Below are 26471 nucleotides of genomic sequence, written 5' to 3'. Positions count from 1 at the left end.
CTCCCCAGCAGCCCGCTGTGGCCCAGCCCCGCCATTAGCCCAACAGCCTTTCCAGGGCCAAGCCACAGATGTGCCACAAGCCCGCGGCCCCTCGGCGAGGCCAGCTCGCCAGCGGGAGCGACCCGGCTCCCCGGCGGACAGGCTTCCCAGGTGCCGCCGAGCCACCAAGGCGGAGGGGCTTTTGTTCCCCTCCCGTCGCCGCCCGGAGATGGCGGTGGTGGGTCCTCGCCACTTCACCGGGACCCTCACGGCCACCGCCGGGCGCGCGAGCGGCTCCTCCCGGCCGCGCCCTTCACCTCAGGCGGGCGCCGCCGCCGCTCGGCGGGTAGATGGCGCCAGACGTCGGCCGCCGCCACGCGCACGCCCCGCCGCCGCTCGCGCACATCCACACACACACACGCGTCCGCGCGCCCGGAGCCGCTGACGGCGCCTACGCGGGGCTCGCCGCCTCCCCGACCCGCCGCCCGAGCAGCGGCAGCCGCCCCAGGAGGAGGAGGAGGCGGCGGCGGCGTGCACGGTGCTCGGAGCTCTGGCCGGCTGCACTGCCCGGAGGTAGGGGCTTCCTCTCTGCCCTGGTAGCCAAACTTCGTGGAGCCAGCGCTGGCTGCTCTCGCGGGGGGCTTTATTGGGGTTTCGTAACGCTGTAGTTCCCCCCTGGCTGGTGCCTCTGCCGGCCCCAGGTGACCTGCTTTATTTTTATTAGTAGTAGTATTACTGCTGCCGTCGCTCCCCGCCCCTCCAGGCTGGGCGGGTGGGGTGGGTCTCCGCGGAGCTGGCAGCTCCGCAGCCAGAAGTTGGCGAGGGGCGTGAGGGGAGACGAGCCCGAACTTGGGTCCCCGCAAACTTCCCAGCCCGAGAAAGCCGCCCCCGCTCCGCGCCTCTCCGCGCCTCTCCGCACCGCTCCGCTCCTCTCCTTGCAGATGTCGGGGGTGCTGGTGATCGCTGCCTGGTGCTTCCTGCAAGTGGAGAGCCGGCATCCTGAAATCATCGCCAGTAACAGCAACCATGGCAATTTCCTGGACAACGACAAATGGCTGAGCACCGTTTCGCAGTACGATAAAGACAAGTACTGGAACAAATTCAGGGATGTAAGTACTTCTTCGTTTACCGCATGCTTCTTGTTTGTTCCGTTTGACCGTAGCATCCTTTCAATGGGTGGCTTGCTGGCTTTTGGAAGATGTGGGTGGAAGAGAGATGCAGCTTGGGCAACCGGTTGCTGCCTGCCTGGTATTCCGAGCTGTTGGGAAGCTGGACAGGCAGTCCTGGCATTCTCGGTTACCCCATCGATCGGGGCACCTTGGCCTTGACGGCAGCCTCACTGAAAGCAGACAGTCTTCAATTTTTCCTTTGGGGAGGAAGTTTGAGCAAAGTTTCTGTGCCTGCTGCTTAAGAGGCTAGTTAACTGCAAAACGATGAAACCGTGTGTGTGTGGAACAAGGTGATATTTACCAGCTCAAGCCACAAGGTGGTAAATAGTGAAGGTCTTTTTTTGCCTGCAGATTTGGTAGAAAACATTTTATTGTCAGTTCTGTGCGTGGGGATCTTTGACGTTGGTGTAGGGTTGGAGAAAGCAATGCTTTGATTAATTTTATTTTATTTTTTCCAGGCTGCAAAATAGGGGTAACTTCAAGATGTATTATGACATGTACCCCTAGAAAACAAATTACTTTCTTAAGCTTGAAATTAATCGTTGAATTCCCCTAGTTGGAATACAATTGCATGTAGTAAGTCAATGACTGGAGAAAGGGAAATGCAACATTTATGGCAAATATAATATTTATGGAGCTCCCTTTGCTGCTGTTGTCCATATGCTGAAGAGCTTTCTTGAGTACACACAGAAAACCCTGCTTCAGTCAGCCCAAGCCTGGATAAGGCAAACAACATTGTTAATGTTGATCGTGAGCACACTGAGGTTTAATGTTCTTTATTGCATGGGATTTGTGTGTGGTGGCTGCTGTGTGGCTCTAGGAGAGAGAAGAGTAGAGCTGGCTAGCAGTTCTGCTAGGGCTATTCTGTAAGAATTTTTTTGTTTGGTTGTTTAGGAAACTCTGTTGTTTTATAATATATTAACAAGTTAAACTTTGGTATTTGTTTGTGGTCTTAACATTGCATCTTACTTTGCAAAGGGGAAGTCAAAGTATTGCAGGTAAATGTGACCTGTGTCTGCCTAGTTTATTTTCTCTACATTTTTCTGTAGTTGTGGTCATCTCTGAGAAACCATGCTGCTCTGAATCTCAGTAAAACAAAGTACGGCCTTAACAGTATCTGTTGATACATCAGAATGTGTATTTGTGTGCAGTCACTGTGATGGCATCCACCTACTGGGACTGTTGAAGTTCTCATATAATAGGTGTCTGGAAAAGCCTATGCTTGTGCCAGTAACTACTATTTTATTAAGAGGATTCTACAGTTAATATGGATTCATAGATTTTTTTTTTTTTTTTTTTTTTACCCAGGCTCCAAGGGAATCTGTTACTATCTGGTTTAGTCTCTTCGGGGATGCAGCTTAAGGATTTCATTTGTTAATTTCTACATCTGACTTGATGTGAGAATTAGGCAGCATTTGCAAATGGTAAATTGAATGGACTAACAAATTAATCTGAAACCACTTTTAGCTAGGGACAAATTTATAGCAAGGGGCATCTTTCAACAGCCTCCTTCCAAACTGAGGCCTTGTATTAATCACACTTCTTGTGCTTAAAGCTTTTATTTAATTTTTTTTCTTTTTTCTAAGCCTGGAGTCCTTGCAACTTCTCATCCCCCTCCCCCAATCTCACAGGTGCAATTGTCAGAGAAATTACTCCTTTTCCTGTGGAAGATGTTGGTGAAGATTACCTCTTTCATGTTTTAAGGTTTCACAACTGAAAATGATTTTTTTTTTAGACTGTCTGAAAATACTGACAAAAACCATAAAGCCTCAAAATCCTTTTCTATAGGAGGAATCATTTTCTGGAAAAAAACAACCCTGTTAACCAGTCCTCTGCCGAGCAAAAGCAAATAGTATAAAGTTCATGCCAAGTTTAGGTATCTTGCTACTCAGCTGTCTTAATGGTTCTCTTTAATGACTTCAAAACTAGCATGCTACGAATGCATATGATTATCCATGAAACCTTTTATGGGGCAAATTAAGAGAAACGACTAATCATCTCCTACTAAGCTTTTTCCAAAAAGAAAATATAAAAAGCTTGCATATGTAATTAAGCTTTTAATAACTTGCCTTCAACCAAAGTGATTTAGTGCATCATAATCTTCTGTGAGAGGGTCTTTGTCCACAGATGAAGGCATGGGTAGGTAGAGTTGCTGCCAACGTAGTAGGCATAGTAGAGACAGCGTGCTTCTTGCTTGCAGAGGTGTCGTTGGAAGAAATCTGGTCCTCGTTTCATGGCTGTGTAGTCAGGGGTAGATTGTTAAAACGTTTGTTAGAAGGCTGCCTGGTGAGATGAGCTGTATTAACTGCTATGGATGGAGTAGACTAACGTTTCATTCATAGTTGTTGAACTGTAGGGAAACTATCCATTGTTCCTTCGTTACCGAACCGTAACTATATATATACATCATGACTAGGCGAGGTTTGCGATGTGGGCTTTGCACAGGAGGCTGGAGTATAGAAGTGGTGTTTCAGTTGAAACCTTCTTGGGTCTGACGCTACAGCTACTCCTGAGCAGGAGGCCTAGTTCGTACCCTGTAAATCAGCAGAAGCAAGGTGGTGGTAATTATCGTCACTACCTCTAGTAACTTTCTGAATTTTGTGTCATGTTATATAAACAAAATCACACAAATATTTACATGACTGTGTCCTTATGTACAGTAGGAGAAACACTGCACATATGGAGTTAAGATTTGATTGTTTTGGGTGTGGCCACTTCAAACTCTACATGTGTGCAGCACAAACATCTGTGCATGCATATGTGCATATCAATCTGTCATAATGTTGCAGTACTGGGGAGTGTTTTTTTAATTTACGAATGATCTGTAATTGAATTTAAAATTTTAATGGGCTTCTCTCAACAATTTCAGTTATTCTTTTCAAAATCAATGGGTTGGTCAGTCTTATTGAGCTATGGTCCAATAATAGCCTGATTTGAGAAGGCAGCTATTGATTGTTTTTTTTTTTTCAGTATGACCCGTATTTCTTTTGGGCAAAGACAGCATGGTAGTTGCATCTAGTAGCCCAACAGTCATTAGTCTTCTGTGAAAAGCGAGCACAGAAGTACACCTCAGCTGAAGTCTGCATTACATCCACATAATAGGGCTGAATTTTTAAGTCTGACTGAATATAATAGTGTGAAATGATGACCTGCCAACATTTTCTAAAGGCCTCAAGGGATCTGTTTAAACCAGTACTTTACAATACAATGTTTTCACATGATTTGAACAAAATTTGTAGAATATTCAAGTGCTCCATTCTTAAAAACAAGCGGTGCCTGTAAATGAGCAGTAAGGCCAATGTGACTGATCTGTCGTGAAGCGCAAGCTGTTGAAAATCTTGTATATTGTCCACCTGTCCGGTATCAATAATGGTGTAATGTCTGATGTACTGATAAGCTTCCAGTATGATCTGAACTTGATATTCCTGTCTTGGAAGGATCTTGATTTTTCCTTGTCTGCTGTGGGCTTTCTATGTGATCAATGACAAAATCTGAGCTCTGTCTTAAGTCCCGTTTTATAGCTGGTGATAGCAGTATTTCTCTTCCTCACAACTGTGTGTTGAAGCTGTAAAAAAGAAAGGACAGAGCTCAGGATCTGTGGTAATATGGAATTTATTATTCACCTAATCCATATATTGAATGTGGCTTGATACATACTTAAGTACCTAAGTCTAGTTTAGTAAGTAACTAAAAAAATAAAAACTAAATCGATATAATTCTTACTAGAAAAAGAAAAAAGCAAGCAAGGTAGAGCCTGTAGGAAGGGCCTGCAGCCATTTCCTATGTACGGATTTGAGACGTGGAAAAGCAGACATCAGAAGTACGAGAGTCCAGTCAGACCTTTTGATATTATGAACACAAATGTTAAGGCCTCGATCTTTTGATCAAATCTGTTGAGAGAGATCCTTTGACTTCAGCGCAAATTCGACACCGGAATGCGAAGTGAATTCTAATGAGTCTTAGAAAGCATTTATTATGTGAATAGCCATGCACACTGTTGTAATAGATCACACTGAAGCATCTCATTGTATTCATAGAGGTTTGGCACAGAAGGCCTAGAATGTGTCCTTAGTGTTAGGCCTGCCTTTAATCAAAATTATGTGAGCAGAGTAATTCTATTACTTCTGTCTATTACATTATTAATGCTTATATATAAAAAGGTAATAAGTTCAACTAGCTATGGATTAAACTGTAAAAAGGAAGAAAAAAGTTAAATGAACTTAGAGGATCTAGTATAAACCATACACGGAATTTCTATGAAGTTAAAAGCTGAGAATCTTGGCACGAGCTCTGGTTTCAGTGCATGTTTATGCACGGCAGGCTGCCAGACCACGTTCTGAGCATTAGCTAAGCTGTTTCTTTAAATCTTATTGGTTACAGCATTTCAGTTCAGGCTATCGTGTTGAAACCCCCATGCATAATATGCCTGGAGATGCTTTGAGACTCTGCGTGCCTAAAAAGCGAGGCATGAAAATGTCATCATCTGTGTGTATGCATTTCTCAGACTTACTGTGGATAAATAGTTATGCATAACTATCAGCAGTATGGGTAGTTATATATAAATAGATTAGATTAGATATTAGATTTCCCAGGTTGGTCATAGACTAGCATCCCCTGATACGATCCACTGAAGAGCCGATTTTGTCAGTTATTCGTGTACATCACCTTTCTGAGCCTCTGAGTTCCTGCTCGCACCTGAGCAGAAGTGCAGTGTTAGGTGATAAAGCAAATACAGGGCTAGGAACTGGGGGACCTCTATTGTTTCAGCTTTGCCACTGATGGATTGTTGGACTTCAGGCTGGCTCTTCACACTTCTGTGCTGCTTTTCCCCTTGTTGCACTTACCTTTCTCTGATTTGTTTAGCCCAAAATTAGAAGTGTGGTAGTGAAACTTGATAGCAGAGAGTTGGAAAACATGACCAATATTGAGAAGGATTGGAATACCAAGCAGGCAGAAACTGGAAGACCTTGAGAACTCAAGTAATAGAAATGAAATGAAATTTAGAAGTACAAAGCAGAAGGTCATGGAATGGAGAGCTAACAGGAATTTATTCTGGGTCCTGGCAGCTCAGCTTGAAATAGATGAGAGGGAAAACCTGTGTACTTTTATTGATTTGCAGAGTTATTCTAGGTAACGAAAGTAATGCTAATCTGAGGAGAGCAAATATATTGTAGGAATACATAAACAGAAAGATTTCTGGTCTGTTGAAGAAATAAAATTGTACAATGTATAGGGGAGAATGCTTAATTAGGAATATTGTGAACACTTCTGATCCTGAAATTCAGGAACGACAAATTTTTATGGAGTTGGTGAGCCGAAGGGCTTCCAGCATCATCAGCGAAAAGAGCCTGTGTTAAAATAATAGACTCTATTAGTTTACTCACACAAAGCTAATTGTGTAAGAGTAGATTTGCTTCAGAAAGTTCATTGAGAGGGACAGCAAAAGCTGCCTTGCAGGAAGGTGAGATAAAGAAATAAGTAGATAACTGATGATAAAAATAACCTTATTCCTGAATTTAAGAATAAGATTGTTGCTTCACCCACAGTTGTGTTATAAAAAGTTATTTTAATGAGCACTTCAGTTCCAATATGTAGCTTATGTGTGAACAAAAAAGATTATGATATAGCAAACTGTAATAAAAGAACCTGGATTTGGGGATTCTAGAGGCCTTGGAGTTCTATATCACATGTTTCTGTTCATTAAGTTTACAGCCCCTTGCAGATGGTTGTCTTGCTCCCTATCCATAAAGCTTCTAGAGTGGTGGAACCTGATCTGCAATACCCAAGTATCCCCTGATCTTTGGGATTTTTGAGCTAACAGTCCATTTCTGTAGATTGAGTTCTTTCCGCTCTTTCTTCCCTTGGAGAAGAGGAGGCTGAGGGGAGACCTTATCGCTCTCTACAACTACCTGAAAGGAGGCTGTAGAGGTGGGGGTTGGTCTCTTCTCCCAAGTTACTAGCAATAGGACGAGAGGAAATGGCCTCAAGCTGCGTCAGGGGAGGTTTAGGTTGGATATTAGGAAGAATGTCGTTACTGCAGGAGCGGTCAGGCCCTGGCACAGGCTGCCCAGAGAGGTGGGGGAGTCACTGTCCCTGAGGGTGTTCAAAAAACATGTAGACGTGGCACTTCAGGACATGGTTTAGGAAGCCTGGGGGTGTTGGGTTGACTGTTGGACTTGATGATCCTGGGGGTCTTTTCCAACCCTAATGATTCTGTGATTCTATGGTTCTAGGTACATAACCTTCAATGTGATCTCGCTACCAAGGACTCAACCAATTTCAAGAAATCACCCGATACACTAGATGCTAAGGGGAATCTACTCAGTTTGGGGCTGCGTTTTCTTTTTCTGTGTTGTTCTATGTGATCTTTAGATCTACAGGCAGAATAAAGTATTTTTCTCCCAACAATTTATTACCAGAACATGACATTTTCTACTTTCTTCACCTCAAATATAAGCTTGGGTTTTTCCGTGATTCAGGAATCAATACATATTTCCTGGAGAAACAAATCAGGCCCTGCTAATTATGTAGTAGTGAAGATAGCCATAAGGAAGGTTACAGTATACTTGGAGAACACCTACTGGCTAGGTAATGGATGTCCTCAGTCAGTAAAGTGGCTGGGTTATGTGATGGGACACAGGTGCCTCAGGCTTGCTTCCCAGAAGATTTATCATTTGAGGCCCACCTTGAGATTTAATTGAGGGTGAAGACTGTGTGTATGGATTCCAGTGGATCTGGACTGAAGTACAACAGAGTTGAAATGTGATTTATACGTCTACCCAGACACTCTTAGTGCAGGTTGTCTCTTAGGGCAATCCTTACTCAACAGAAGGACAAGGCTGGAATATAAATGTGATTGAAAAGTACAGCTCAGATGTACTTGCCAAAGCTGCATGAAGTTTAAAAGAATAGCAAAACACGAGGCTGAATCCATGCAAATATAATTCATAATCAGCTTCTTACAAGCAGAAGAGTTATGCTTACTAAAAATGCCCTTCTCAAATTTGACACTTTCTTTCTGCAGTGGACAAGGGGAAAAATAATGGCATTTATGTCAGAATAATTAACTTGGAAGGTACAGAGAGCCAGCTTTTTGTAATTAACTGACACTTATCCAGTTTCCCTAGGAATTACCTAAGAGTCCAAAGCTAAATAGGTCAGTAGAAAATTAGAGTGTTAGTTTCTGTATTATATGTTTCAAATTATAACTTGAATAGTTTCCCCACTTACAGAAATGTTCTGTGGACTGCACAAATCATATCCCTCCTATGGAATGCTGTAGGTTTGAAATTTTCACCAATATTTTTTACAGGTGTTTAGAGTAATCATTTGTCACGGTTCAGCCCCAGTCAGCAACTAAACACCACGCAGCTGCTCGCTCGCTCCCCCCACCCCTGTGGGATGGGGGAGAGAATCGGAAGAGCAAAAGCAAAAAAAACTTGTGGGTTGAGATAAGAACAGTTTAATAATGAAAATAAAATAATGATAATAATATAATAAAAAGGGAAAAAAAACCCCCACAAACGATACAACCACTCACCACCTGCTGACCAACGCTGCCCATCCCCGAGCCATGATTGCTGCTTCCCCCAGCCATGCCCCCCCAGTTAATACACTGGGCATGACGTTACGTTATATGGAATATCACCTTGGCCAGTTTGGATCAGCTGTCTCAGCTGTGCCCCCTCCCCTCCCGCCTTCTTGTGCACCCGGCAGCGTGTGGGAAGCTGGAAAGTCCTTGACTAGTGTAAGCACTGCTTAGCAACAACTAGAACATCAGTGTGTTATCAACGTTGTTTTCATACTAAGTCCAAAGCACAGCACTATGGCAGCTACAGTGAAGAAAATTAACTCCATCCATCCTTGGATGGATTCTTGGATTTTGCTCTTGTTGAAATCTTTTGAAATCTTTTGTTTCTTGATGAGTATGAGGTTAAAAGTTAATAACAATGCAAAAGAGCCAGTTTTGATGTATTGCAATGTTAGCACCTTTGTGTGTGGGGCATGGAAAAACCAGCAAAACCTGCTCTGCAGTTGTGTGATAGATTTTATTTATATATTTGTCAAAATTCACTCAAAGGAAAAAAAAGAGGGGAAGAAACCCCCCACAAATGAGCCATGCATCATGTCAAACCATGGTAGTGTAATATAAAATAGGTGGATTGAAAGAAGTCAGAGGAGGCTGAGTTCCAATGTCTGCTAATATAACCCCTGTTACCAGGCTCAAGTGTTCATGGGTAAATAATACTAGTTTTATTTCACGTAAATTGTCCAGGATTAGGGTTGAGAAAAATCAGGCTCATTATCCTCCAATGTCAAAAGTTAAAGCTTAGTTATGATACTGTGTTTTGAACATCAGGAGATTATTGCCTTTTTTTGTCTCACATATTTTAACTGTTTGCTTTATATTTATGGTTTTAACCAGGAGGCTAGAAATATGTAAGTTCAGTCAGCACGTATTTTAACAATAGGTGCATTTTTTGTAGCTAAAATATGAGACTGTCTGAATTTGGGTTGGGGCAGCTGAGCTGCTTTTACAAGGGGCAGGACTTCATGAGGCAAATGGAGGTCAAATAGTACATCTAGGGTATGAAGACTCTCTTCTTTCAGTTAAATCTGTTTATTCAAGGGCCGTTTGATTATTTCTTTTCTTATGTAACCAAAAATGAGCTTTGTCCAAAAGAGCTGTAGTGAAGTCTTGGTTATGCTGGAGCTGATGACCAAATCCTCAAAGAATTTAGTGAGGCCTGAGTTTGATTCTCATATTCCTCATTTTCCGTTCTGTCAGACAAAGACCTGCATGTGAAAGACCAGTTAGATTAAACAGTTCTTTTTGTCTTTCGGAGGACATTGTGTAATTGGAAAAAGCTGAAAGATCAGGTGTCTGGCCAGCATAGAAGCAGCTCCCTCGAAGTCCATGGAAGAATCAAAGTGTCTGAAAATCAAACTACTACAGTCTGCGAAGTACACATTTTATAGATTCCAACCAAAACAAGTAAGTGGAGTTGGCACAGAGCAAAGTTAAGGTAATGCTGCTGCCTCCAGTGTGCGTTTCTGCACTTCCAACACAGCTCTGTTTCAGCTCTACACAGGACCTTACTCCTGCTAAGTTACCAAGTCTTAACATCATGTAAGTAGCCTGTTATCAGGTAGATAGCTCCAGCAGTTATCATGGGTGGATTTGCTGTTGCAGGTTGGCAGCTAAAATTGAATTACACGTTTGGACTGAACATCTAATGTCTAATGAGTTTCAAGGCTCAGATAGGATTCAAAATTCAGTTTACAGATAAATTGCAAAGCTACTGGATAAAGGTTTTGGCAGGGAGTAGATTGGTCTTTGTCTGTCACTTCTGTAGCTTGGTTTGTAATCCAGGGTAACAGAAAATCATTCTCATTAAATAGATACAAGGGGGCACAATTAATTCTGTGATCTTAGCTGTCCTCTTAATGAACTCAGTGTCATACATCCACTTCACTGATTGCTTTCTCCTGGGCAGAGAGGAAAATACTTTATTAAAAGTTACTGTTAGAGTAACTATATTCAGACTGGTTTTCAAAAAAGGTTTTGATACATCATGACTTACAGTTGAACTCGATGTAACACTGGGATTGATAGAGATAGTGATACTTGTCGGTCTCTGCAGGCTATTTTGAAGCTGTCCAATCAGGAAATTCTGCTGTGGATACAACTTCATTTGGAATTACACAGCATATTCTGTGAATAGTTTTTATGTACTTTTTAGCTTGGAGGTCTGTCTTCGCCCTTCCTTCCCTGAGTCCCATTGACTATTCAGAAGTTTATTTCAGCATTGTCTTCTAGTGTTTGTATATTGTCCTCCTCTCTGCCTTTCTCTTCACGTTGTAGCGGTTAGACAACTTGAACCTGAACAGAAGATCGAGGTAGGTAGAGGCAGCTGCAGTCACTGGAACTGGACAGGGAGGAATGCTTAAATTCTAGAGAACGGAATGGGAGGGAGGCTGAAAATTATAATTGCAGGATTAAGAAGTAATGAGGCTGAGTGGCTTGTTCAAGGGAGTGAGTGCAAAACATTGTTCTTTAGAATAGCGTTTCTGTGTGTGCTAGGGATGTTGAGGTTCTTGGGAGAATTTGATTGCACTTGGTAAATATTAATAAAAATAAATTTTAGAGAATTCAGAAATGCAGTGACAGTGATTCCACCTCCCTCTGTATTTTCAGCCCCATAGCTCAGATGACCATTTTCTTCTTATGCTGTCATCTCAAGAACACAGAATTAAAATATTTCCACTAAACAGTACTACGTAGCTACTGAAGTAATTACCTTTCCATATAGTTCTAATATGTTTCCTCTCATTCCTATTTCAGGCGACACATATCAGTAATCCCTTTATCTGAAAAATTTACAGTAGCTACAAATGTGTAGCAATTGTACCTTAAAGGAACTGTTCTGAGGTACTCGCTTTATCCAAGTCTGTTGTACCTGGAACACTGATTTCTAGAACTCTGTTAGTCTTCCAGTATTTGCATATGAGCCAGTATCTAGTACACTGTGAGCCTTGTGCTCCTTGCTCTTACGGGAGTTTTGCTGAGCAAGTGAAGCCGCGGCCATTTGCGCAGTGGGACCCGTCCTGTTCAGAGCTTTCCAGTGCTGAACCTGCTCTTGGGGTCCCGGCCTGCGCAGAGCTGGTGAAGGCTCCTTCATCTCGTTTAAGAATACCTAACCTTTTTTTGGCATTCTCTGCTACATCTCAGAAGACTCTTCTGATGTGGTTAGGCATACATATCTAGATTAGACGGATGTGGAAGCAGAGGATAAAGCTAGTTCAGAGTTATCCATCAAGCTAATGCCAGATCTAACTACAGAATTTATGTTGTGTAAGTCCCAGGACAGTGCTCTTCTGCTGAGCTATGTACTGTGTTGGAATACAGAAACAAAGCTTAACAGGTCTGTATTCTTCCTTTGGATATATGTGCCAGTGTCTGACAGGAGAGTTTATTGGGTCAAATTAATTTCTTGTTTGATAACGTAAGCTTCACTCAGGGTAGACAAGGGATAAATTTTGTACATTTTTGGCTAAGTGAAGCCCGTGTAACCAATTTTTTTGATGATCAATTGATGGATGTTATTTATTTAGTTAGTTAATACTAGATAGGTACACACCTTGTTTGGTGTCATATTCAAGGGGGGCTAGGTACTCCCTAGATTTCCTGTATCTTGTTTTATTTTAATATTAAACTACATCTGGTGAAACTGATGGCTTAGAAATTTTAAATCTACTGATCTGATTAAAACTTGTTTCATATGGCTAAAAAAGAAATTGTTTCACATAAAAGAACACCGGAGTGCTGCCTTCTGTAAGGATATCTAGAGGCACAGAATAAATAGTGATTTAAATACCTAATTGTCTCCCATATTCCTTAAACACAGCCATGAATTTCCATGTTATGGTTCACTCAGGACAACAGCATCCAAAAAGAAATCATGTCACATTTAATTAGAATAAATATTAACTGGAAAAATACTGCACAGCTGTCAGTTATAACTGCAGTTCTCCAGGATGAAGGAAACTGGTAAACCAGCTACTTACTTACTGCTTGTAAGGAGGTATATAGTAATTCAGATCAGTGGCCACAGATTTATTAGTCTCCTTATGCTTATATAACAAAGTTAAGTTGGATATAACAAGGCGCTTAATGGTTTATTTTCATTGGAATATGAGGCAAGATGGACTTAAAGTATGATCCTTATGTGACACAAATGTGTATTTTTATATCTAGTCTCCTTTTCTTTCTATAAAGCCTTTGGCTCCTCTCATGAAGAGGTGCTTTGTGTCTTACGCACGTGTCTCACCTTATTAAATGTTAAAAAGATTGGCAGAGCAAAGATTTTGTGGCTTGTAATGAACTTATAACCTGAAGTGAAAGGTAATTCCCACCCCACCCCACCCCGCCTCCCTGAGATAGTGCTGTTAGAGATTGTGAGTAAGCCTTTCCTATCCAGGTACAACGCCTTGTAAAAGAGAAAAGAAGACTGAACCCAAGTATGGGAAACTTTAATGGGTATAAATGGACAATTTTTGAGCAGTCATAAAAAGAAAATAGAAATAATTTCATATCCATTTTAAAATATATCAAAACTTCCACTTCTAAAGCAACATCTGCCATCACAAATAGTCCCATCTCTGTATGCAAAGTAAAAAAATCCAGACAACTTCTTATGGGCCCTATTCTGCTATCATTTTTTTAAGTAACTGCAGAACCTTAGCATTAGTTTCTGTTGAGATACTCCATCCGTGGCTTAATGGCAGAATATGGCCCTACGTAATCAAGAATGAGCAATATTCTATTACAGCAGGACAATGTACAAATAGAGATAGATGTGGCGTGTGCTCAGCATGGCTGCAGTTTTCATTAGCAATGAAAGACGCTGCAAACAGGAAGCAATTTTGAAACTCGCCTCCATCATTGCAAAACCATTAGTGGTATATCAGAGACGGTGCAGTGGATGTGTTCCATCCAGAATGATGCAAGATTGTCTATAAAATGTGAACTCAATAAGGAGATACATAGATATAAAATAAGATACTAAGCTGAAGCCTTAGGGCATGGCTGATTTTTAAAGCTGAAGCTTCCTGAAATTAGGAGTTACTGGAACTGCAATGATGGAATAAATGTGTTTTCCTCAGCCATTCCTTAAAAAGAGAAACTACAGGTGCAAGCAAATAGAAGAAAAAGCCTGAAACCAAAAACCAAACAACAACCCCCCACAAAGCATACAATCTGTGTCATAGTCAAATAAATGCTGGATAGATAATTTAGCAGATCCAGCCAGAGGAGTCATGGCTGAGATGGAGACATGCTCCATTAGGTGAGAAATCACGGTTGGAACAATCTGTTTTTAAAGCCCAGAGATCTCTCCTCATGGAAAACGCCTGGCAGAAAGAGGAAGTGAAGAACACAGACAGAATCGGAAGGAGGCGGATAGGGAGAAGCATGTTCTGCTTCATTAGCGAGGATTCCACAAAGGCAGGTTGATGATGGTGTTAGGGTTAGAGGGAGAGGAGAGCAGGAAGGGTTTCAGAGAGTACACAGCCGAAAGTTAGTTAGCTGCTGATGGGTATCCTGCATGATCCTGACCTGGGCAAAGCTCCTGGTAACCCCCACTTAAGAAACGTGTGTGATTCTGGGCACAGTTGTAAAGCTGAGGGTACACAATACATTTTGAGCTCCCAAGCAATAATCGCTGGCTTATTGCCAGATGAGAAGGTATAAACATCTGCCCTCATGTGGTCTTCCTGCGGTGTGATTTGTGTGTTGTGTGGCGGGTGGTATTGGTCTTAATTTGAGATAAACAGCTAAGATGCATTGTAGAAAGAATACTTGTGCTTTAATCACTTTTTCCCCTTGCAGTGTAGTTGTGGATATCTGTAGCATTCATAATTAGCAGAGGAACAGATGGCAAAAGCTTGGTTTAAAACAGAGCATCCACTGATCATTGAGTGATCGTGTGCTGCTGCAAGCTTATTTGGGAAGCAGTTTGCTCTGTTGCCTTGGATAGTGCTCTAATACAGGGTGCGGGAGTGAAGTAGGAAAAGAACTTGTAACTGTTGGTGTAATTCAGTGTGTAGGACATATATAAAGCATGGAAATCATCGAAACTTTCAAAACATCTGGATGGTAGTGTCTCATGCTGCATGAGGATGAATTGTCCTGCACAGCCAAAGCCTGTTATGTATGCGTTAATATATACAGTAAATATAACAAAATGTCCGTAAGATTTCTCCTTTCCCCTGTCCTGTTTCTGCACAGAAGGGAACAATTCTGTTCTCTGTTCAAATTTGGTAAGTACTGTAATAGATCTTAGTTTTAAAAAAAAAAAACAACAAAACAAAAAACCCCTTATATTTATTTTACTTGTGTGCTTCCAGTCTAGCATTGTGCAACAGTTTCTCAAAGCTAGAAAACATGAGAGGATTTTGTCAGCATTTCACCATGACACTTGTATCACACAGAAAGCCAGAGGGCAAAACAGAGTGGTTTCTTTAGGTCCATGTAATCTTTTTAGAAAGCAGTGGTAGCCCTGCAGGCACAATCACTGAGATTCGGATGAGGTAATGTTCAGAATGATGAGATCTCAGAAGTAAAGGCTGATCGATTAGTTACATGATTCCATTTTCCAAATTCAAAACTTAAAAATATTTGGTTTTAAGGAGGGGCAGGAGCAAGGAGGAAAACAGAAGGTTGCTAAAGAGAAAAATACTCTAAATATGTTTTTCATCAATAAAGTAAAAATATGGTATTCTCTATCCCAAAGGAGCTGGATGGATTATTGCAACCATCCAATCTAGTCAAGATCCCATTTTCTTTTTTCTCTTCTTGAAAAGATAAATGAACCCATGTTGAGATGTTTATCTCTGTGACATGACCTGTATTTACCTTCAAGTCACAGTGAATTGGGTATTCTCTGTCTGTGAAACTATTTTATATCACTCTTCTCCCTGTGGACTCTATGGATACAGACATAAAATATTTCTGAGAAAACAGTGGTGCCATTCCCTCTGTGGAATATTTTGGACAGTATCTGTAATATCCAATGAAGTGATCTTGAAGAGCTCCTATTTTTCTGCATATGCTGAACTATAACTTTGAGTATGTTGTGAACTGTGAATTCTTTTGCCATCATAAACTCCCTGTACCTCCTCACAATAAGGAATTCACAGAATAAACAGGTAGGTTTTGTTTGCCCAGACATCTTTCTGATCTCCAATATTGATGTAAAACTGACTCAGAATTTTTCCAGTATGAAAATTAAAGTTTACAGCTGCACCAGTTTCTTCACCGACAAGACTGAACGAGTTGTTTGTGCTTATTCAGTTCAACTGACAGGTTGTTTAGTTCTGGAATGTATTTAGATTGTAAACTCCTTGGGGTGGACACACTTCTATGGGTTTGATCATGCAGAAGCCAGCTCACTGGGGGCTGTCATGTTTGCAGGGGCTGCTGACCAATACAGATTTTATAATACAAATAATCTTTATCACCATGATTGATTGTGGTCAGTTGTAGAAGTAAAATTAAAACATCCATGGGGTCTTCTTTTGTTGACAATCTCTGTGCCTTCTCAGTTGCTGCTCTTGTTAAGAGTGTTTTAGTCAGACTAGAAGCAAACCTCAGCCACATTTATTGAAAGATCAGCACTTGCACAGAGTCCGACTTCTCTTGGGCCCTGTGAACTTTTCCTTTCCTCTTGTAGACCTCATAAAACCAGTTCAGACTCAGGAATAGCCTTTTCTAAGTTAGCTGAAGCATTTTCAATTTAGTATTGAATGAAGTATTTTCAATTTAGAGATTATCAAAACAGTCATGACCATCATGGTCTTGGGTAACAGCATTTTAGTCCCCTTAGTATTCGGCTACAAGAGCTACAAAAGCAATATAAGTTCCCCTATAACAGAACTAAGCCTGAGCTTTTTCAAACTGTAGTCAGAAACACTTCCTTGGCCAAGAGTTTTCAGAAATTGCTTAGCTTATTACAACTACTTGAGCCAACAGGTTCATGAGTCACAGGAACTTTGTCCAGAAGAGTCCCGCTCTCTGCCTCATCTTCGAAGCTAAGTCAGTGAATTTTTAAGAAGCCTTTTCTCACAGCGATTCCTGAACACATATTGATGGCTCTTAGTTGCATATTCATGGCTTCAGAAGATGTTTCTTAATTGCTGAGAGTACAAAGAGCAAGACAAAATGATTTATCATCCACGATCTGAATCTTCTGCAGCTGTGCTACTTGCAACTTCAACTGCCCTGAAAAGCTGCAGAATTACATAGCATTCCCCCTAATGATAGGGCTTACTGCTACCTGCGGAGTTGCAGAATTGTCCCTTTCAGGTTAGACTATAACTTGTGCTAACGTGACCGTGCAAAAACCTGAGGAAGAAATGAAGACCACCTAACCTGCTCTCCCAGTACTACTGGCAGAGGTGTACTTAGGACTGTTTATCGACTGGCTGCAGATACTGTGAGAAAGCATGGGGGATGTGGGGCAAGAAGGTACAGAGAGTTGGAGCCGTGACTCGCTCTTTTTAAAAGGGTCAATAATTTCTCTACTCAGTAGTAAAACATGAAAAATATGCCTGGTATGGTGCTATAGAAAACCGTATGAAATTCAGCGACAGGGAGTAAACAGCTTATTGTTAACAATTTGGGGGAACGACGGGAGGGAAAATAAAAGGAATTCTGTAAAGCAAACTTTCATTTGCTGCCTAGGGAGTGTCTGTTTCTGGGGGAAGGGAGAATGCAAATTGTTGCTCACTTTTGTTCCAAAACACTGCTTATGGAGTGAAGTCCTGATTTGGAGGAATGGCTACCTTCCTGAGCTTTTTAGCAAGGCAAATGCAGTGTTAACTCAAACCATGTAACATTGCACCCTGCTGTAACCATGAAACTCTTTCTCCTCCCACCTCCTTCACACGTCAGCCGCAGTGCTAGGCCTTTGCCTGCTTACCATCTCTGAGCCCTACAGATCCTTTTTACTGGGCCTGTACACAGAGACCACGTAGGTAGGAGATGGATAATGACTTCGTTTGTATTCCTGCATACTCCTGCTTCCTATTCCTGCTCCAACACAGCAAGTGCCTGGCCTTTCATCCATGTGTTCCAGTTCATCACTCCTTGTAAATGCGATATTGATTTTAATTCTGTGCATAGTTAAGGGCATTTCTGTAATCTTTTGTTTTCACATGCACAGAGTATGCAAACAGGAAAAGCTAGAGCGCTAGAGGAATAGCTCCTCCTTCATTTCAGCCTCATCATTTGTGTTACATAAATGGCTTTATTTTTATTTTCAGCTTTCACTTTCTGAAAAGCAAAGGAAAATATATGGATTTTTAATCTCTAAAGTCTTCTTTTACCCTGCTGAATATTAGAAAAAGGAGGCTGGTTTTCAGAGATAGACCTTGCATCATGCTTCAAAAATTCGTAGTAAATTCCCAAAAGTGAAGCAATGGAGCTATCACTGTAATTTGGATAATAAAAGCAGTAAGAAAATGGCAGACTAAAAGTCGTGGCTAGCCTCACTTAACAAATGAAATGGCAAACTACCAGCCAGTGTTAAAAAGAATATCCAACTGATGCTGCTTTTATCCTTGTACAATTGGCAAGGCTCCTAGATTGGTGCCTGAGAGAGCATTGATACTTGGCCTGGCTGTGACTGCACGTAAGTGGACCAGGCCACTAAATCATTTGGCACTTCTGACAAATTTATCCCAGGAAAGCACTGGGATTTCTGCCGTGTCCGTTGAGTTGGATGGCTGCTCTGGGAGAGGAATCCTAATCTTCTTGAGACCTGAGTGGAAAGGATCCACTGGCATTTTTGAGTATTTCAGCAGTTCTGACTGAAGCGCTAGTGTCTCTAATATTGACATTCTGAGGGTAAAAAAACCGGAGGTTAAAACAAACAACTCAGATTAAAACTGGCTCTGGGAGATCGTTTGCATGAAAATTATTCAAGCTTAGAGTTGATTAAGTTGAACTCTTCTCTAAGATGCAGTTTTAAGTCTAAACATAAGCTTGCTTGGGTAAGCTTTTACTGTGTATTCTCACTGAAAAATATGTAGTATTTTTCATCAAAAATGTTTCAGGAATCTGCATGCGCATTTCATAAAGATGTCGTGTGTAGAATGCATTTACCTTGTTCTCCAAGAGCTTCTTTGTCATCAGAGATATATTCAGGAGCAAAACAAGCTGCTTTTGTTACCGTTGTCCTTGCTATCATCTAAAGTAGACATTCTCTGATTCTATGATATTGTTTGAGTTTCCTCTCAGAAATAGCTGGTATTCCCTCTGTTCCTTTGCTGTACTTCACAGTGAGCTAGGCTGTGAGGGAATCCCTTACAACATGTTCAACTCTCCTATGGAAACAGTAGACTGTGACAACTGAGGCCAAACTTTCATGATTTCTGGAGGTATGAATTTTAATGTGATACTAGAGCTGAAAGGAGTCTTTGAGAATGGAATATGGATGTGTCCTACCTCCGTTTTGAAGTGTGCTCTAGGAGAAAGTAAAAACAATTAACTGCCCTTTATTTTTCCTTCTGGTGACCAGTTCTCTGACTTTGGCCCATTTGGTGTCTATTTCATACTCAAGCTAAGTGTCTCTGAAAAACAGATAGGACATCTTCCTGCTCCATGCAAGGTTAAGTTAGTATTTCTGAAAGGGCTGTTACCAGTACAGATTAGCCTTCAGGCAGTATTCTCTCCCTTTGGAAACTCTGTACTGACATAGAAAATATTGTATTTAAAATATTTTTCAGCTATATAGGGACAGGTGATGTGCTTCCTGAAAGTGATTTAGTTCATAATATATTTTGTTTCATGCCCTAGGTAAGGAGATCTTCATAGAATTAAAGCATCTCGGATTACAGCGTCTAACTCTGGATCCATTTTGAATGATCAGAGAATAGACAAAATATCTCTGAAGGCTTTTGATGTGAGAAAGCGTGTCCTTGAATTGTCCAGCTAGTCTCTTGACTAATTTGAACAGCCTTTAAAGCTGTAATGGCTACCGGGGAGGAAGAACAGAGAGTCTGCTGAGAGCCTAGGTTCTCCAATAATTAATAAGCCCCTAGATAATGCTGTTTCAGAACTATCAAAATTATGGGTCTCTGCAGCCCTTTTCAAACAGGGACTTGACTCTTGGCCTTTGCTTAAGACTTGACTAAGCACCTAAGCGTCACACAGTGTTTTCAAAGTATGTTCTTTCTGTTCTTTACAGCTTCCTGCTTTGTCTCCAGATTCCCTGGAAGCCGTCTACTCTTATTTATCTCCAAAGCTGGCTTTAAATAAGACCTCAGCTCTCTAAGGAAAGAAAGCATTTTAAAGGATTTCTCATCAAAATGTTGTTAGCAAGGCATACCCAAAAATAAACTGCTTCTCTCCTTCCTGCCTTTCTAGAGTAAGCTGAGAGGACAACACCAGTTGAATCATCCGTCTGAGTCACGCAAACAGCTGTCATTGTTAGATGTAAAGATTAACTAAAAAACTGTCATTTGCTTGGGAGTATTTTTATACTTGACTCACTTGTCCAGTGAAGGGGAGAGGTTTTTTCCCCTTCTTTTTGCATCCTTTCACATGGAAAATTACAGTGAAGCAATGTGTTGTGGTAATGGCTAGAAACTCTGCTACTGCAGAAGCTTTACAGAAATCTTCCACTGCAGAGCATCTGTCATGCGCTTGTGCACAAGCTCCGTGAGACCCTGCACAGGCATCCATGCACAGGCGTCTTTCCTCAAAATGCCTGGGCCCATGCAAATACCTTCTCCCCAGCTGTGGGCTGCCTGAAGTCATTCACTCTTGCATCCAGAGTGTAAATAGGGACCACGCTCTCACCCTGACATCTAACACTTGACCCTCAGATTCATGTTTTCCCCCTTGCCATTCTCCATCTGTCATGGTTTAGCCCCAGTCAGCAACCAAGCACCATGCAGCCGCTCGCTCACTCCCCCCTGGTGGGACGGGGGGGAGAATCAGAGGAGTAAAAGTGAGGCAGCTCATGGGCTGAGATAAAGACAGTTTAACAGGTAAAGCAAAAGCTGCGCATGGAAGCAAAGCAAAACAAGGAATTCATTCACTGCTTCCCATGGACAGGCGGGTGCTCAGCCATCTCCAGGACAGCAGGGCTCCATCACGTGTAACGGTGACTTGGGAAGACAAACACCGTCGCTCCAAGCGTCCCCCCCTTCCTCCTTCTTCCCCCAGCTTTATAAAGCTGACTGAGCATGACGCCATATGGTACGGAATATCCCCTTGGTCAGTTTGGGTCAGCTGTCCCGGCTGTGTCCCTTCCCAGCTTCTTGTGCTCCCGGCAGGGCACGGGGAGCTGAAAAAGTCCTTGACCAGTGTAAGCGCTACTTAGCGACAACTAAAACACCTCTGTATTATCGCTACTGTTTCCAGCAAAAATCCAAAACACAGCCCCGTACTAGCTACTATGAAGAAATTTAACTCTATCCCAGCTGAAACCAGGACACCATCTTTCTTATTCTCTGTCGTTTTATATTTCTGTGTCTCTTGTAGTTGACTCTGCAGCACCTTCTCTACTTTGCACTTCTCTTTTTTCTTTACTCTTGCATCATAGTCATCTCTGTCCATCTTCTTTCCTGCATTTTTCTAATATTAATCTTTCTCCCCTCTATTTTGTGGCCATCTTTCATATCTTCTTCCATTAGCCAAATCCTGTGAGTTTGTCACCAAATATTGCTAGCCAGTAAACCACAGCAGCACATTTGTTGTGGTCAGTCTGGTTTTGATCTTAAACCTGGCTCACTGAGAACCAGTGTATATTCCCGCACTGGGAATTCCTGCACTGGCACCATGGAGTAGCAGTAATTGAAGAGTAAGCCAGTGCTGCAGCATGACACAACCTTGACAAAAGACAGAAGTGCAGAGACTGCTTTAGAGACCTCATTTCTCTAGTAGCCTGTCTGTCTGTCCAGCTGAGCATCTGTTTAAGCTCCGTAATCACAGCTTCACACACACACAAAAAAAAGGAGTTTTGGTAAACTCTAGGTTGCAACGTAAAAGATCCTTACTTTCAATTCAAGTGAGTGGAAAGAAGTTGCAGTTACTCTTTATTGCTATGTCTTCCATAAAGCTTAACATCGCTGACTTAAATGGCTATTATCACTGTATCTCTGAAACAAGTAATGTTTTTAATACTTTCCTTACTTGAGGAATGTAATAACAGGAATCTTCTAACATGAATTGGAAGGCTTATCTGTCAAGTCCTTGAGTACTTGGAATTTTTTTCTAGGAACCACATTAAAGCAAAGTGCCATACTCTAAGTGTCGTAATTTTGAAATTTATTATAGTTGATCTCAAAATATTAAGGGAACAGTGATATTTCTGCTTCAATAACCTTACAGGAGCATTTATTTATCCTCTAGAAGATGGAATTTATGCTGTGTAATAAGCTTTGAGGCTAAGCCCAAGCACAACACCCTGTTCACAGTGGCTTCTAGGGTGCGCTATCATGGTGTTTTTCCTCACTTACCCCTAATCAACAAGGCAAGGTGCTTTTCTGAGTTGTATCACTCTCTGAAGTTTGGTGGTGTGTTGTTGAATGCTTTTCTCATTTTGGATTGGGTTCATATTCCTTTCTTTCTAATCACCTGGAGACAGCTCAGCAAGCAAAAAATGCAACGGCTGGATGTGACGCTGCCAACTCCTGACAGCTCCCAGTGATCCCACGGGTGACGTCGGGCATTCCCCGCTCCCTGGAAAGTGGGCAGTGTCATCTGGCAGAGCTGTAGGTTCAGATGTGCTGGTGTGGCATCACCTCTGCTGTCCCGTTCCCGTGTCTCTTTGGGTTAGTTGTCTATTCCTTCCTTCTATTCCTTCTTTTCCTGTATGTACAGTCGCTGACCCTGAACTCATTTTGGTCTTTGCTTTTTGGTGTTTTATTTTTGTTACACCCACATGCCCATGCCCGCATGCCCACGCCCACACGCACACCTTCCCCTCCCCCTCCCCCCCAATTATTAGCTCCTTGCTAATTGTATCTTTTTTATGGATGTGTCGTCATTTAGCCCCAGTCAGCAACCAAGCACCACGCAGCCGCTCGCTCGCTCCCCCCTGGTGGGACGGGGGGAGAATCGGAAGAGTAAAAGTGAGGCAACTCATGGGCTGAGATAAAGACAGTTTAACAGGTAAAGCAAAAGCTGCGCATGGAAGCAAAGCAAAACAAGGAATTCATTCACTGCTTCCCATGGACAGGCGGGTGCTCAGCCATCCCCAGGACAGCAGGGCTCCATCACGTGTAACGGTGACTTGGGAAGACAAACACCGTCGCTCCAAGCATCCCCCCCTTCCTCCTTCTTCCCCCAGCTTTATAAAGCTGACTGAGCATGACGCCATATGGTACGGAATATCCCCTTGGTCAGTTCAGGTCAGCTGTCCCGCTGTGCCCCTTCCCAGCTTCTTGTGCTCCCGGCAGAGCACGGGGAGCTGAAAAAGTCCTTGACCAGTGTAAGCGCTACTTAGCGACAACTAAAACACCTCTGTATTATCACTACTGTTTCCAGCAAAAATCCAAAACACAGCCCCGTACTAGCTACTATGAAGAAATTTAACTCTATCCCAGCTGAAACCAGGACAGGATGAAATCTGGTATGTTAGGGTTGGGTATATCTGTGAATATGTGGTGCTAAATAAATGTTTTAGTGTAGCATTTGCCCATAAGAACTTGGATTTCTGAGGAAGTGATATATAGATACCAGATTAGTAAGAATTTGGATTCCTGAGAAAGTGGTGTGTAGCTACGAAATCAGTACAATCTTGCTGACAAGTTTAAAGACATTAATTTTTCTGTTAGACGGGAGATCATTAACAAGTGTAATTTTGTCTGCCCTGAAAATAAATTGAACGGAGCCTCTTGGAATACTGCACAAAGGATAGACACCAACATAAAGCAGCTATGTTCATTCAGTGCAGGAAATAAAGGTATTGTATAAAGCAAGTTGCATTATGTAAAAGACCCATTTGAAACCCCAGGTTAACGCTTTGTAGCGAGTATGCAGCATTTTATAGATGCTCCAAAAATTAATTTCATTTGTAAATGTCATACTCTATTTCAAGAAAATGGTAGCCATACCATTATTATGTAAAATACCATGGAATTAAAATGCATTCTTTTGATTAAGTCAGTATTAATGTTAACTAATTTCTGTAGCCAGAAGTACTAAGAGGATGGCATGGGTATGTTATGTCTTCAATGCCATGCCTGAAGCTTCAGACAAATTGCTGTTTATAATGAAGTTGTGAAGTGCTTATCCTGATAAAGCTTCATCATGTTCAGATTGAAGATACTGTCTCAGTATATTTCAGAAATTCATAATAATCCCTCCAGCTTCTCTTATCTTCTTCAGGAAAACCATGGTTTCTACTTATCTGGTCACTTACCTGTCAAAACAGTTTTCCTGAGAGCTTGAGAAAATTAAGTGTGAGGCATATCACTGCCTCTTTAAGTCTCCGTTTTTCTGAAAGAAAATCTGCTGAAGTTGTTGGTATCTTTCCGCTTTAGCTGTATACGCATCCTGTAACCGCAGGGAGAAGTCTGTGATATTGCTATTCTCCCCAAGAGAGTCCAATCATTTTAACGTGTGCTTAGTTTTACATTTGTGTTTAGATCCAGTGCAACCAAGAGACTTTTTGTAGATCCCAGTATGCTGTTCACGCGACTGGGCTCCTCATGCTTCAAAGCAGAAGAAATACATAACCTTTATCTTCCTTTTCGACTAGTTTTATCAACCAACCAAGTACAAGTTATCTTTGTATTCAGTTGCCTTATGATAATTTTTCTTATGCATTTCTTGTGTACCAGACAAGAAGGTATAGCAATCTGAGACATCAGCTGGAGTTTTATAACCAGCTTGCTGCAGGCTCTTCAAATCCATCTCTGCTTTGCCGTATCTGCTTCTGCACGGTGCTCTTTCTGATGGGAGTAAATAGGAAAACTTAAACCAAAACAAGCCAGCTTTTGGGAAGGGGGTGAGGAGAATGCCTTTTTTCAAAGGAGTTTAAAATAAAACAAAGAAAATTAATTATTCATAAATTCATGATGTATTTTGGTAACTGTAACAAATTTGTTAACAATTAATTTTTATTAAATATGCAGACAGAATGCTTAGAGTTTCCAAATCTGCCAGTGTTTCAGTATGTGTTCGGCTTTGGAAGAGTAATGATCAAGAAGTCAGTGGGCTAGTTTGCGTGCTCCAAATTACAGTGTTCCACAGCTGTTGGCAGGATTTATGTTTAGGGATGTGTTTGATTAGCGGTTCAAGTTTGAGCCCAATGTGTAGTTGCATGGTTGAAAGTTTCAAAATCTCTTTGCTTTCACTGGAAAGCTATTTATTTTACAAAAGTAATTTAGTCATTCAGTCCTGATAACACAACTTTGGTTATAAACAATCAGAAATTTTGGCTTTATTGTGGTGACCATATGTTGATGCCATAAAGTCATAAATACATTGCCAAAAGAATTGGTGTTTGAATCCTACAAACAGTATTTGGGAAAATCTTCCAGTGACTGACTTAGTCCTAGGATTTCATAAAATTTTGAAACACTTTACCTGCCTTTGAAATGCAGCTATCTGCAGGGTAAAATGTAGCAGCTGGTCTTACACAGAAGCGTTAACCTGACCTGACCCTGCAAGGCTTGGTATCTGACAAAATCACGGTGCGAGGCTGTAAGGCTGCAGGCGGACCTGAAAATAAGCGGTATAAACTCCTGACGATTTCAAGTAAATGGCTAAGTGTTGTAGGAGATCTGGAATGTGCCATTTTGTATTTTGCTTTGTGGTATCACAAAATGTACAAAATGTATTTTATTTTGTGAGATGAGGTGTATTTTGAAGCTTAACTTTTTCTGAAGTTGAGCTTGCTTTCTGTTTTAGTGGGGTTGCTACTCCTCTATGAACCCACTTCAATGGTTTTGATTATAGGTCCATTTCAGAATGACAAGGTGACGGTATTTTCTTTCCCCATTTCAGTGTTGTTGAATTCTGAGTGCTGGCAGGGCTGAAATATTAGTCACTGGGAGAGATTTGCCATTATTTTCAAGAAGTCTGGTGACATTTTGGTGCTCTGAAGCTTTCACTTTAGACAAAACTAAACCGACCTTAATGGTTGTCTTAGCTCTTGTTTCGTGGTTGAATGCTTCTGTGTCTGATGTGCAGCTCTCTTCCCTCAGCAGCTGATCAAAATCAAATGAAATCCTTATTCCTGAACTTGAACCTCTCCTAATGTTTTCCGATTTTTAGCTACTTAGTTATTTGTATTATTTTAGCCATGTATGTATTTATTTTAGCCATGTTAGTTACTTGTAATTTCCAGGTGTCTGGTGTTTAAGGCTGAAATTGTGGTCCCACTGAAGTCAGTCAAATTTATCTTTAATGGGGTCATGTTTTCCCCGTGAAAATGTTAAACCTCATACGTTAATGTAAAGCTTCTTCCCTTCCAAAGACAAGAAAATAATCCAATCAAAAGAATCCTATTTTTCCTCAAAACGTCTGTATTTTGCTATAAGTCACTAGCCTTAAGTAAAAAAATTAGAGATGTAAGCATAAAAAATATAATTTCAAGTCAGAGCACAGGAAAACTACTGTACGTGGCCTTTAGACATTGTTCAGTAGCAGAATTCATATTTAGCACGTGCCTTGCTGCTGTGACTGCTGCCTGCCCATTGAGCCGTTCCTTGGTAGTTCTTAGTTGCCTGCCATGGTCAAGTCATTATCAAGAGACAGATGTTTCTTAGTTGCAGATGTTGGTGATTGTAAATTTTCTTTCTTCC

General features: G+C 41.4%; 1 protein-coding gene across 1 annotated transcript in view; it reads left to right on the top strand.

The window, feature by feature from the left end:
• The first annotated feature begins 333 nt into the window (after nucleotides 1-333).
• Nucleotides 334-26471, top strand: part of SPOCK1 (SPARC (osteonectin), cwcv and kazal like domains proteoglycan 1) — a 336826-nt gene continuing 310688 nt past the window's right edge. The window contains exons 1-2 of the mRNA XM_075102866.1: nucleotides 334-552; nucleotides 921-1088. Coding sequence (XP_074958967.1) covers nucleotides 921-1088 — 168 coding nt within the window. The 5' untranslated portion in view covers nucleotides 334-552. The remainder of the gene's footprint in view (nucleotides 553-920; nucleotides 1089-26471) is intronic.

Source organism: Phalacrocorax aristotelis, chromosome 8, assembly GCF_949628215.1.
Source record: "Phalacrocorax aristotelis chromosome 8, bGulAri2.1, whole genome shotgun sequence".
Lineage (NCBI taxonomy): Eukaryota > Metazoa > Chordata > Aves > Suliformes > Phalacrocoracidae > Phalacrocorax > Phalacrocorax aristotelis.
The sequence above is the reverse complement of the archived record's forward strand: the minus strand, read 5'-3'. Positions and strand labels throughout refer to the sequence as shown.